Source organism: Manis pentadactyla, chromosome 13, assembly GCF_030020395.1.
Source record: "Manis pentadactyla isolate mManPen7 chromosome 13, mManPen7.hap1, whole genome shotgun sequence".
Lineage (NCBI taxonomy): Eukaryota > Metazoa > Chordata > Mammalia > Pholidota > Manidae > Manis > Manis pentadactyla.
Window position 1 is genome coordinate 94,204,371 of NC_080031.1, and position 13,469 is coordinate 94,217,839.

Genomic DNA, 13,469 nt, shown 5'->3' on the forward strand with positions numbered 1-13,469 from the left:
TAAAAAATTGAGGTTCCTAACAAGATGAAAGTCCCCACACAAAATTAAAACCCTACATGAAATCTTAAAATGGTATATCCATTATCACAGATTTTTACAATTCTGAATTCTAGGATAAAAAAACAGAACATATGGCATTCTGATTCAGCTATAAATGGGAGATCAATATAGAAGAAAAAATAACACAAAGTTAATCAAGTATATAGCATACTTCCTCTGTTCAAATTGCTACAGTAACTAAAAATGGCAAAATAAAAGGTATGCACTCAACTGCCTTAGTAATGTTAAATTATCATTAGGTGGCAATCCCAGTTAATTTCTAGAACACAAAAAAGAACTTACCCCTCCTTTTTTTCCTTTTCTCCCCATCTTCTCCAACCTCACCCTCTTCATCGTCATCCTCTTCTGAACCACTGATATCAGAGCCTGATATTTCTTCTCCTTGAATATAAGTTTAATACAATGATTTTTATTTGTAATATGTCATTGGCTATTTAGAATGCCTTTATCAACTTTTTATTGTCCTAAATAAACCTTATAGTAGTATTCCTAGACATTATATCAGGTATGCAAACTTCAGAAATAGATATGATATACACAAAAGCTTTATTTTTAAAGTTCCTAAAGAGAAGTTAAATTCCAATCCATTTAAAATTTCAAATGATCACTTTAATACAGTTCTAAACAGATATAAAAATTATATGTTGGAGTTACTGTTTCAGTCTTTTAATAATCTGATCACTTTTGGAGACCATTTTCTCCTTGGTTTTCTGTTTTAAGATTTTAAATAATTCATTCAACCTGCATATTTTTTAAGAGCCATAAAAATGTCATTTTAACAAAGTGATCCTACTTTTAGGACCATATTACAAGAAATTCATTAAAGAAAAAGGGCTGATTTGTACAAAGATTATGTTAATTTAAAAAAACAAAAATCAAATAAAAGGGATTAAGCTAATATTAATACAGATCAGTACTATATTACCTTCAAAGTAGTTAAAAATACTACTGTCCACACATGAAATGTCTAAGAAAACAAAGGTAATTGGGAAAAAAAGTAAAATATACACCAACCACAAAGCTATATTTGAATCTGTAAATAAAGAAAGGAAAAAGATCACAGAGTCTTTGGAGAAGGAATTCATTAAAATATTTTGTTCTTCAGACCTAGAAACAATGGCATCTTGGTAGCAATGAGCACACCTACTGCCCTAGTCTTGGTTTCTAAATACCATTCTCCAATGAAAGGAACCCAGGAGAAATAGATGACTTTAAGGCCTGGGTAGGAAAAATACAGGACCTTTGTATTAGCCTCAAAGTATCTCCCCACAATATATATGTTAATTACATAAGAAAAAATAAAATTGTAGATCTATAATGGAGAAACCTTGCAGAATTATTAAGAGAACTATAGACAAGCCCAAATTGAGGGACATTCTACAACTATATGACTAGTACTCTTCAAAAGTTTCAAGATCATAAACAACAAAGAAAAACTGAGGAAATGCAGACTGCAGGAGACTAGGAGGACATGACAACCAAATGCAATGTATTCTACATTGCATCCTGAACTAGAGGAAAAAGGGCATTAGAGGAAAAACTGTCAAAATTTTAGTATGATCTATAGATTAGTTGATCAGTTTGTATCAATGTAAATTTCCTGGTGTCAATAATTATACTATGATTGTGTAAGATGTTTAATATTAGAGGAAGCTGGGTGATGATATATAGGAACTCTCTATATCTGCAAGTTTTCTATAAATCTAAGATTATTTCAAAATAAAAAGTTAAAAAAACTATACTTTTAATGTTTTGCCTACTTTTTTATTGTTTATATGATCAACTGTACTAACCAGATTATAGAATTCTATTAACTGGATTATAAAAACAAATGTCAAGAACATAAACAAAATGAAATGTGTTAAAAATAAAGTCAGCATTACCATATGATCCAGCAATTCCACTTTTGGGTATATACACAAAGAGTTGAAAGCTAGGACTTGGACAGATATTTGTACACCCAAAAGCAACATTATTCACAACAGTCAAAAGGCAGAAGCAGCCCAAGTGTTCATCAATGGATGAGTGGATAAACAAAATGCGGTATATACACACAGTGGAATATTATGCAGTCTTAAAAAGGAAGGAAATTCTGACACATGTTACAATATGGATGAACCTTGAGGACATTATGCTAAGTAAAATAAGCCAAACACACATGACGTGATTTTACTTATATGAAGCAAATAGAATAGTCAAATTCATAGAGATAAAAAAACAGAATAACGGTGACCAGGGACTGAGGGAGAGAGAGTAATGGGAAGTTACTGTTTAATGGGTACAGAGTTTCATTTGGGGATGACTGAGAAGTTTTGGAGATGGATGGTGGTGATTGTTGCAGAACATGTGAATGTACTTAATGCCACAGACCTATATACTTTAAAATAGTTAAAATGGTAATTTTATATTAAGTATATTTTGCCACAATAAAAAAATGTAAAAAAATAATGAAGTCAACAAAATAAAGGTATGAACTCCACTAATCTAATTAAAAATATTTAAAACATATTGACTAAAATACCACCTAGTGGTCACATTTAAAACACCAAAACTTCATTATCTAAGAGGCACCTCAATTACTACTTTTTCTTGATAATCTCACTCAAGGTTAGTGAATCAGTACCTTCTCCAAACGTTTGTGATGTTGGTGTCTCTGGAATTCACATCTGATCTAACCAGTTTCCCCACAGACTGAAAAGAAGCAGTTTCAAAGCCCTCTGTTTTCCTGGTATGCAAAGGAGCCCCATGTGATCAGTTCTTTGCATGAAGAAACAGGAGTCACATTGAGCATTCCATGGTAATAAAGTTTCTCACCCTCATGAACAAGGTCTCAAACTTTCTAACCTTTTAACATAACTTGTTAGAATAACAAAACTTTGGAAAGAAATTCCAAAATAGAATCTCATGTTCAAATGTAAGTATGAAAGCGTATTTTCAAGGCCATGCAATTAACTTTTACCTACAGTAATCTTAGTTTACCCATGACTCTCACAGCTTTCTTTACTTCAAAACAATAGTGACTGATATGTATCACAAAGAATCCTGATTGTTTTCATCTAAATACACACACACACACACACACACACACACACACACACATATAGGTAGAACTTGCTCTTATACAGAAACAAATAAAAATTCAGTATTTAATAAGTGATCATATGAAATCCTCAAAAGGTCATGGGGAGGTTTAAATTAAATGAATTTTTAAAATCATATACATAAATATTACATAATTTTACCTGAGCATAATATGAAAATGCTAAAGTATATAAGTGTCAAATTACCTTACAGAAATGTTCCTTTAAATATTAATGTTAGAGGCTCAAAGAATTTTTACTAGGTGGTTTTTATTAGAACACTTAGTGGTTAAGCAACATACTTTTAGCCAACATTAAGGTTAATATTTTGAGGAAAAGTTACCTTCTTCAAGCTTTTTTTTCAGTTCTTCTATTTCTTTCTGAAACTGACGAAGCAAAGCATCCTTTGGATCTTCATTAATTCTAGCTTTATTTTTAATATTCTTAGCACGGTTAGCATACCGTAATGTACTGATAGTTTCATCATAATTGTAATCTGCTGGCCCAATATTTGCACACTGTTGAATTAGAAATACAAAGCTAAACACTTGACACTTGATACAGTTAAAATCAATACTACCGTTATGAATATACCAAAAAGAATTTTTGAAGCATATTTCCACTCGGACCTTCTTGAAAAAGAAAGCATCAACCACATGGATTTCCAAGCAACACCATTATGGACCAGTATACATAAAGAATAACCACATGTCAAAAAAAGTAAAATTGTTTTTAAAATGTTATGCACATCAATTATTGGCATAAACAGAAATCTTAAATTTGTCTGATGATAAATATACCACCTATTAAGTCTTACCATCATGGTTTTTGAATTTCCTCCCAAAGAATCCTGAAGAAGACGAGTCAATTTGGAATTACGATACGGCACATGAGTGCTTTTTCCATCAACCAAGGCAGAAATTACATTACCAAGGGTGGAAAGTGAAAGATTGATTTTTGTAGCTTCCTTTAGGCGTTGTCCAGTAGCTCCAGTTTTTGCTTGTCTTTCTGAACCCTAGCAATAATCAGAGACAGAAATAATGTAACAATAAAAACTGTACAGAATATTCTTCCCAACGTTAAAAAAATATTTTTTTTAACTAAAAAAATCTAATATAATATCTGGAATTCACTTCAAGACAGTGCAGGATGGGAAGAAGTGGCTGAGGGTACAGAGGAAACAGGACAAGCTATGAACAATTAATTGCTGTAGTTGAGTAACGGTTCATGGGAGATCATTGTACTACTCCATTAACTTCTGTATAGATTTAAAATATTCCTTAATAAATAATAAGTTAAACACATAAACAAGAAAGCAACTTAAAAGTCATATTAAATCACAGCTTTCACTTGAATTTTTATTCATTTATAAAATACAAGGAAAACAAGTTATTTCTTAATAGTATCCTGTTACTTACAGCAAGATCTACAAGATGGAGCTTCCCCATCCTGACATGCATGTTACCATCAATGCCTTTTTCACTGCATTCTATAGTAATTGTAAAGATGGCATGGGATCGGGAACTATGTTCATTCATATTAGTTGCACCAACAGAACCTTGAATAAAGGGAGGGAAATTCTTTAAAAGTATAACAATAGGGAGCGCCTTTGAAAATAATTAATTACCATAAATGGTTTAAATACTTAATGTCATAACAGCCAAAGCCAGAGATCATGACTAACCCATAAAAGCACAGGTTTATTTAGCCATTATCAGAAATTTATCTGACAATTTATGCTGATAACGAAAGAATTTGTCATATTAGAAAGGTAGTTTTAGGACAAAAGAATTTTAATCACAAGTATTACTGACTACAAAATACTGCTAATTTGAAAAATTTCAGCTCTTCCAGCTGTCTTAAAAAATATTATGTTCTGGGACTCTAAGCCACAGAAATACTTGCACATTTGCATCAGATGATAACAGGATATTCAGTGCCGCATTGATCACAACAGTGACAGATAGATCAGAAACAACCAACAGGACAGTGGTTAATCAATTAAGGATTACTAAGTAGTCCTTTAAAAAAAAAATAAGATAGATCTGTATGACATGGAAAGACATCCATAACATATGAAACAAAAGAAAAAAGTTAGAGAGGAATATATAATACAATTTCTGTAAAACAAAAGCATCCATTTAAAATTAATTATTTGTGTGTCTGTAAATATTGCACATGAATATATTGTATGAACAAAGGAAAAGGTCTGTTTTTTTTTTTACTATAGGCACATAATAGTTTTATTCTTAAATTCCAAAGTATTTAAAAAGCACTAGGTTAATTTTGCCTAATGCCAATAACTTCTCCATGAAAGCTTTGATATTAGAATTTACACATTAAAAGGGTATTCTGTATTAGCATATGGCTTTATTAGAAGCCAGACAACTAGAATGTAAACTGCACTGATTAAGAAAAGTCAAGTCCAATGAAAGAAAGTAAATGAAAAAATCAGTGAAAGAAATGCAATGATCTGTGGCTCTATATTGTATTTTTCTATGTTCTTTTAAAATCAAATTATGAATTTATGTATTTTTTCCAATAATTAAGAAAAAACTACTAAATCTGATACGTCTTTGAATCATTCGATCAGTAGTGATACATAAAACATTTTCAGAGTATTGGATCTTATTTTATCTAGTTTTTTTCTATTTAACCTCATCTCCTATGATTATTTCCCTGTAAAAAACTTGAAAATTTTACCAAAACTGATTTTGCTATTCCCTCACTGAGAGAGATTTGGGATCATTTCCCATTTCCAGTCCTCATAGGGAACACTAATATGAGCAACTCTGAGAAGATACCTTTCGTCCTCTTTAATCTTTAAGATTATTTCCCTGGGATGTCTTTTCCAAACTGGAATTACCCAGGTCAAAGGGTAGGAGTAGTTTTATAGCTTTGTGATTATTAAATCACACTGTAGCACTGTTTTTCAATTTGGACTGGGAAAGAACACAAAATCATATTAAATATTTTAGTACCTATTGTTTTTGTAATTTAAGTAAAGCATGAGGTTTAAATTTTGATTTTTCTATATTTCTGGTTACAAAAACAAAGCAGGGATGGGAACAAGGTGACTGAGACACAAGGGTGGAAGAGAGACTTTGATGCCTTTTGAATTTTATACTATGTGTATGGATTACCTATTCAGAAAGATAATTTCAAAGAAAAGGATTATGGTTTAAAGGTGGGAAAACACTGTCTGCAGAAATACTAACCAATTTATAATGATGCCTATAATTTAAATGTACCTAACTTAAATTTGCATTTTAGTTGCTATGTAGGCTGTGTATTTGTTCCTGAGATGACTTATTTCTGAAGTGTAAAATTAACTATCTCTATACTATGACCACCAGTACAAAGTGGGTACTAGTTTTATACTTTTATCCATTTTTCATCTATTTATATTTGTAATAGCAGCTTTTATTGTCACATTCCCATCTCTGTTTTCCTCGATAGTTATTTTACATATTTCAATATGATAAACGTTGTGTTTTTATGTTGGAACTTTTCTTTTTGGACATTGGTACTAAATGTCTTATTAATTAAGAATCTACTTATTCTTATATTCTACTTATTAATTAAGAATATTACCCGTTCTCCTATTTTAGGTCTTGAAATCTCTTCATCTTTGTTTCATTTTACTTCTCATCAGAATTTTTTCGTTTTCTTTGAACAAGTCTCACATATCAAGTTAAATTAATTCTTAGGTAGTTAATGGGAGGCTTTGGTCACTACTATGAATGGAACCTTATGTTAAAAAATATTTTTAATTAAATAAGCAATACATGAACATATTCTGGTGTAAAAAATGTAAAAATACAGACAAAAAACATAAAATGAAAGCTCCCTTCACCCCTTTTCCCAATTTTACTTACCCTTCCTTAAAGGTAACCACTATTAAGTATCTTCTCATTTTATATTTCACATTCACAGATGTGGTCACACACACACACACAATGCCCAAATACATAGGTTAATATCTTGACTTTTTGGTAAATACATAAATGGGATAATGCAGTACATATTGTTCTGTACTTTACTTTCTTTTCATTAACAATGTATCTTGAAAATCTTTCAGGTCCCTACATGTAGGTTTAATTCATTGGCTTTTTTACTTCACTATAGTCTACAACATTTTTTGTACTGTAATTGATATAACTAACATTTTATTTATACTTAGATTGTATCAAACTTTTTGCTGTTAGAAGTAATGTTGTGCAATAAGGCATTTATTTATACCTAAAAATATTTTTCCAGAATATAAATTTAGAATTTTAAAACACTGGGACAACAGGAATACATTTTTTAAATTTCAACACTGTTATACTGCCCTTCAAATGTTTTTTAAAATGTTTAACTTCCTTGAGTTTGCTAGATTTATAGTCTAGTCATAAAAACTTAAAAAAAAATCTCTAATTGCTGTTAGCATCATCACTAGTACTAGGTTTGGGGCATCTATGTATTAAATATTGCTAAAGCTATTATTCTTTAGACAAAATTTGAAACAATTACTAAAAAGTACCATTTTATTTGATTTTGTTTTGCTTTTCTTGTCAACAGAAGGGAAGCAGAATACTGCCTGGTTAATGCTGACGTATGGCCTAGGTCTAAATAGTCACTCTGTCACTTTTTAAGTAGTATTAACCTTGGAAAAGTTACCTAACTAGTCTTCCTTTACTCAATCATTAAAATATGACTTTAATACCTTCCATTGTGAGGATTAAAGGATATCATTTTTATAAAGCACTTGGCACAAGCATTTACCACATAGTAAGTACTCAATAAACATTACCAATATTATTAAAGCTGATAAGAGACTGAGTATTTCAAAGATATAGCACTATTACTAAATTTTGGACAGCATGGAAAGCAATCTGAGAGATATTTCATTTCTAAATAGTAAAAAATCAGAGTAAAGGTTTTCAAGAAATCTAAAAATCCAGTCTCTATAGGGCAAAGTGCCATACCAGTTTTGTTTCTAAACCAGCCTACTCAACGCATAAATGTTTAATCATAATTATGCACTACACTTACGATTCTTGTGGCCTAGTGTCATAATTCTATCCATATCATCAGCATTATTTACCACATAAGCTGATAAATCTTTGATATAAACTCCCACATCAGGTCTTTCTTTAACCTAAAAAAAAAAAAAAGACTTTACACATATATCCAGATTCTTCCCACAGGTATTTATTGAAATCCATGTGTTGGACACTCTGCCAGATGGTGAGGACACAGTAATGAACAAGGTAGGCATAGCCTCTACACTTGTGGAGCTGACAATCTACAGGAAGAGCATACAAGCAAATAATTATACACAAAAAACATTTTATTTCAATTGTGATAATGCCATGAAGAAAAAAATACAGGGCAGTATGAGAACACATTATAGAGAGACTTAATCTAGTTAAGCAGGGACAGGATAAATTTCCTCAAGATGATGTTTAAGACTTGAAGAAATCTGCGTTGGGGTAGAAGGAAAAGAGGACTGTGCAAGGATTGATTCTAAAATGGGAAAGAACTAGGTACTTAGAAAATATATAAAACAAACAAAGCCAAGATGGCTGGAAAGAATAGACAGCAGTGGGAACAGGTGGGGTATCTGGCTATAGGCGGTAGGCAGAGGTAAGTCGAAGCATAATTACTGGTCTTTAACTTAACAGCAATTTGAAGCCACTGGAGGGTTTCCGATAGTTGAGTCAAATAATTAGATCTATGGAATCCATGTAAAAATATTACCTTTCTGGGAGAAACCTTGTGAGAACCTTTACCAAATTTGAAAAATGTTTTGAGAATAGATTTGCCTAAATTAGATAGTTTTAGAATACAAAATTCACTTCCTTAGAAGTCAAGTCACCCTATCAGTCAACAGAATAAAGTGAAACTGAGGCAGAGGCTTGTGGCTGCCAGGGAGGAGAGTCATTCCACAGGGACTAAGACTAACATCGCAGAGACAAAAGTGACAAAGTTTAAAAAGAATCGCAGAGACAAAAGTCACAAGGCCAGGCATCCCAAATTCCAGGTGTTGATCCTATGTCTAATTAAGGATTCTGGAGGTTCTGGTCTCTTTTATAACAATTTATAAGATATATTTATACATTAGGAAAAAATACCCCTTTTCTATCATGGGAATATAAATTAAGCCCTAATTTTATTGGTAGTAAAGGAATGTGTTGGTCTTCATAAACTAGTGGGTTTCAAACTGTGCTCTTGTAACAAGCACAAGAGGATTATGGTGGCATTGAGGGAGCTACTGTGGTAATCTGGGGGTTTCCAAGCCCTGACAAGCCCTAAAAAGTGCTTCACTTTCATGTATTTCACACACTGTGCTTCCACATGTGGTTTAGTTTGATGAAAGTGTTTAAGAATTACTAGTCCTTTCATACCAATGCTTCTTAGAAAATCTATAGTAAAGAACAATGTGTATGTTTCTAATCTGGCAAACTGGTATTTCTGAAAAATGCAAACATCATGCCCTCGGATGCCATGGCAATGTCAAATTACTGTAAAAATTTTAAGGCATTTACTCTCACTTTCTATGTTTAACTCATTGTAGATTGGAAACAAACATTTTTCAAACTGGCATCAGCATGCAAAGTCTACAGTTATTTACCATCACAATAGGATTATTAATGCAAAATTTAATTAGCAGATGTAAATAAACTGATTAGTTATAAAAGATGAAGAAATCACATATGATCCCACATTTATGAAAGTTTTAAAAATTAGGTAGTAATGCCATCAAAGAATTTTTATCATAAAGCATAGAAATTTAATTTTTGCAACAAATATGATTTACAACACTGAAACATGGACCTCAGTGGGGACAGTTACTCCCTCACCAAGAATGTTTTAGAAATTTGTGAATGAGTTTCTGGTTTACCTGAAGATGCTATCAGTACTCATAAGCAGGGGCCATGAATACTAAACATCCTGAAATGGGTGGGATGGTCTCAATCAATGAGGAATTGTTCCACACAACTTTGAATGTCCTATAAAGTCAAAGTGCTTTTTCATGATAATAATAGTAATACAGAAATGCAGGAAAACTTTATTTTGCTCTTAACTCTACCAAGAGCTAGTCACTATTTTAAAATACCATGTCACTGACAGTAACAGTAATCAAGGTGTTTAGATCACCAATACATCTGTAAGTGTTTGCATTTGTAGCTCTTGCAGTCATGACGATTATACACACCTCTGACTACTTCATTATGTCAGTGAACATCACATCTAAGAATTTATATAATGAAACACTAGTATTTATTTTTAAAGTACTTCTATTCTCTTTTATAGTATAATTTGGAAGTATATTGATATTTTTTACATTATGTATGTAGGTAGATTTTATCATCTATGAGTTTTATTTCAGGAGAGTCAAAGGGGCATTACCAAATGTATGTTGCAAACAGGCACTGGGTCTAATACGGTTGAGAACCACTGACAAGACTATTTCTGAGAATAAATCTGATTTTTAATTACTGGTACAAAGGTAGAAATGTTCTTTCTAAATGATTTTTATTCTAATAACCTGTGCAATAAAATGATAAACTTCTAAAAAGCAACAAAGTATTCATCCAAACTAAAGACAACAAAAAATAAACTTTTCTCTACATTTTCTATGCACACATTTTAATTATAGAATAAGCTTCAATAAGGTCCAAAAAACATAAAAAAATCCCTAAGCCGTAATGTAAGGCTCCAAAACCTTATCTTATATAGTAAATTTAAAAATAAAAGAGCTAAAATGTATTAAATGCTTTATTATGTGTCAAGTATTGATTTAAAATTTGTATTACTTTGTTAATGTTGCCAATAATCCTATGAAGTAAATACCATTATTTCCACATAGCAAAACTAAGGCTCACAGAGGTTAAGTAATTTGCTCAAGAGATCAGAGCCAGAATTCAAGCCAAAATGGTAGGCCCTCAGAAACCACCTTCTTAATCCCAGATTATACCGCCATTCACTTGCTACCTGATCTTGAGCAAGTCAGGAAATTCCTCTAGGTTTCAGCTTTCACATCAATAAAATTGAACTGCTGAGAAGATTAAACGAAATAAAGTATGTACTACTATGACAATTTATTGCACTGAATGCCTACTACCACATTATAAAAGCTCAGTAATAGTACCTGTTTGTTATTCTGCATGTATTCCATGCTATTCTCCAATGGTGGTTACTGTTATTCTATATCCTATTTTATTATCCTACATAAATTATTCTTTATTTTACTGACAATGCAATTCCAATCAAAATTCCAATATTAATATGTTAAAGCTTATCTTTTCTTTATGTTTGTCTCATATCCTGAAGTACTAAAATATTTGAAAATATTTACCAATCATTTACCACCTGACTTAACAATCCTGCTTCAGGAATTTATTCTCAGAAATGCCTGCTTATGTATGAAATGATATATGTACAGGCCATTTACTACAGAATTTTTTGTAAGAGCGAAAGAGCAGAAGCAATCCAAGTGTTCATCAGAGGACTGGCTAAATAAACCTGAATTACGTCCATACAAAGAACACTACACATATTTAAAAATGGACAGAAGAGAAAAAAAGAATGAGGAAGCTTTCTCAGTACTGATATGGAAAGACTGTACAATCTACTTTTCAGTGAAAAAAGCAAAGTGCAGTGGGGGGAAGGAATAGTCTTTTCAATAAGTGGTGCTTAGATAAACAGATATCCACATACAAAAGAATGACATTGATCCTCTACTTCACACCATATACAAAAATTAACTCAAAATGGATCAAAGATCTAAATATAAGGGCTAAAACTATAAAACTCTTAGAAGAAAAGAAAGATACAAATCTTTGTGACCTTGGATAAAGCAATGGTTTCTCAGATATAACACCAAAAGCACAAGCAACAGAATTAAATATAAATTGGGCATGATCAATTTTGTGCTTCATAGGACACCATCAAGAAAGTAAAAAGACAACCCACAGTTGGGAGAAATTTTTTCAAAATCATGTATCTGATAAGGGACTTGTATCAAGAATATATAGGGGGCGGAAGATGGCGGCGTGAGTAGAGCAGCGGAAATCTCCTCCCAAAACAACATATATCTATGAAAATATAACAAAGACAACCCTTCCTAGAATAAAGACCAGAGGACACAGGACAATATCCAGACCACATCCGCACCTGAGAGAACCCAGCGCCTCGCGAAGGGGGTAAGATACAAGCCCCGGCCCGGCGGGAGCCGAGCGCCCCTCCCCCCAGCTCCCAGCGGGAGAAGAGCAGGCAGAGCGGGAGGGAGACGGAGCCCAGGACTGCCGAACACCCAGCCCCAGCCATCCGGGCCAGAGTGCAGACACAGTACGTGCCAAGGGGGCCCTGGATGCTAGGGAAACAGGGCAGCAAGAACAGTGAGCGGGCACCGGTGGCCTGGTGCAGGAGGACACCAGAAAAGCGAGCGCCCATTTTTTTTAATTTTTTTTTTTTTTTTTTTTTTTTTTGCTGTTTTGTTTTGGCAAGCGCTTTTTGGTAGTCTTAAAGGGATAGAGACCCCAATACTAGGGAAACAGGGCAGCAAGAACGGTGAGCAGATGCCTGAGCCTGGCACCGGAGAATAAAGAAAAACAAGCGACCACCTTTTTTTTTTTAATTAAAAAAAATTTTTTTTTTTTTGGTGGTCGTTGTTTTGTTTTGGGGGGTGCTTTTTGGAAGTCTTAAAGGGCCAGGGCGGGACACTTAATTCAGAGGTAGGGAATCTGGGATCTCTGGGCACCCTAACCCCTGGGCTGCAGGGAGCAGGGAGGCCCCTTACAGAGATAAATAGCCTCCCAGCAGCTCCTGCTCCAACGCGACTCCACCATTTTGGAGCAGCTGCCCGAGCCAGGCCCCGCCCACAGCAACAGCGGAGATAAACTCCATAGCAGCCGGGCAGGAAGCAGAAACCCTGTCTGCGCGCAGCTGCGCAGCACAAGCCACTAGAGGCCGCTGTTCTCCCAGGAGAGGAGGGCCACAAACCAACAAGAAGGAAGTTCTTCCAGCCATCACTCGTCCCAGCTCTGCAAACTATTCCTATCCCATGAAAAGGCAAAGCTACAGGCAGACAAAGATCACAGAGACAACACCAGAGAAGGAGACAGACCTAACCAGTCTTCCTGAAAAAGAATTCAAAATAAGAATCATAAACATGCTGACAGAGATGCAGAGAAATACGCAAGAGAAATGGGATGAAGTCCGGAGGGAGATCACAGATGCCAGAAAGGAGATCGCAGAAATGAAACAAACTCTGGAAGGGTTTATAAGCAGAATGGATAGGATGCAAGAGGCCATTGATGGAATTGAAACCAGAGAACA

At 33.6% G+C, this 13,469-nt stretch overlaps 1 protein-coding gene across 2 annotated transcripts in view; it reads right to left on the reverse strand.

Annotated features, from left to right (window-relative positions):
* KIF3A (kinesin family member 3A) overlaps positions 1-13,469 on the reverse strand; it is a 61,130-nt gene that overhangs the window by 18,823 nt on the left and 28,838 nt on the right. Inside the window, exons 5-9 of one of the 2 annotated variants that reach the window (XM_057490859.1) lie at positions 8,178-8,283; positions 4,559-4,698; positions 3,958-4,155; positions 3,484-3,658; positions 339-441 (exon numbers count right to left, since the gene is read on the reverse strand). In XM_057490859.1, the coding sequence (XP_057346842.1) occupies positions 339-441; positions 3,484-3,658; positions 3,958-4,155; positions 4,559-4,698; positions 8,178-8,283 (722 nt within the window). The remainder of the gene's footprint in view (positions 1-338; positions 442-3,483; positions 3,659-3,957; positions 4,156-4,558; positions 4,699-8,177; positions 8,284-13,469) is intronic. The other variant, XM_036919191.2, reaches the window with a different exon arrangement.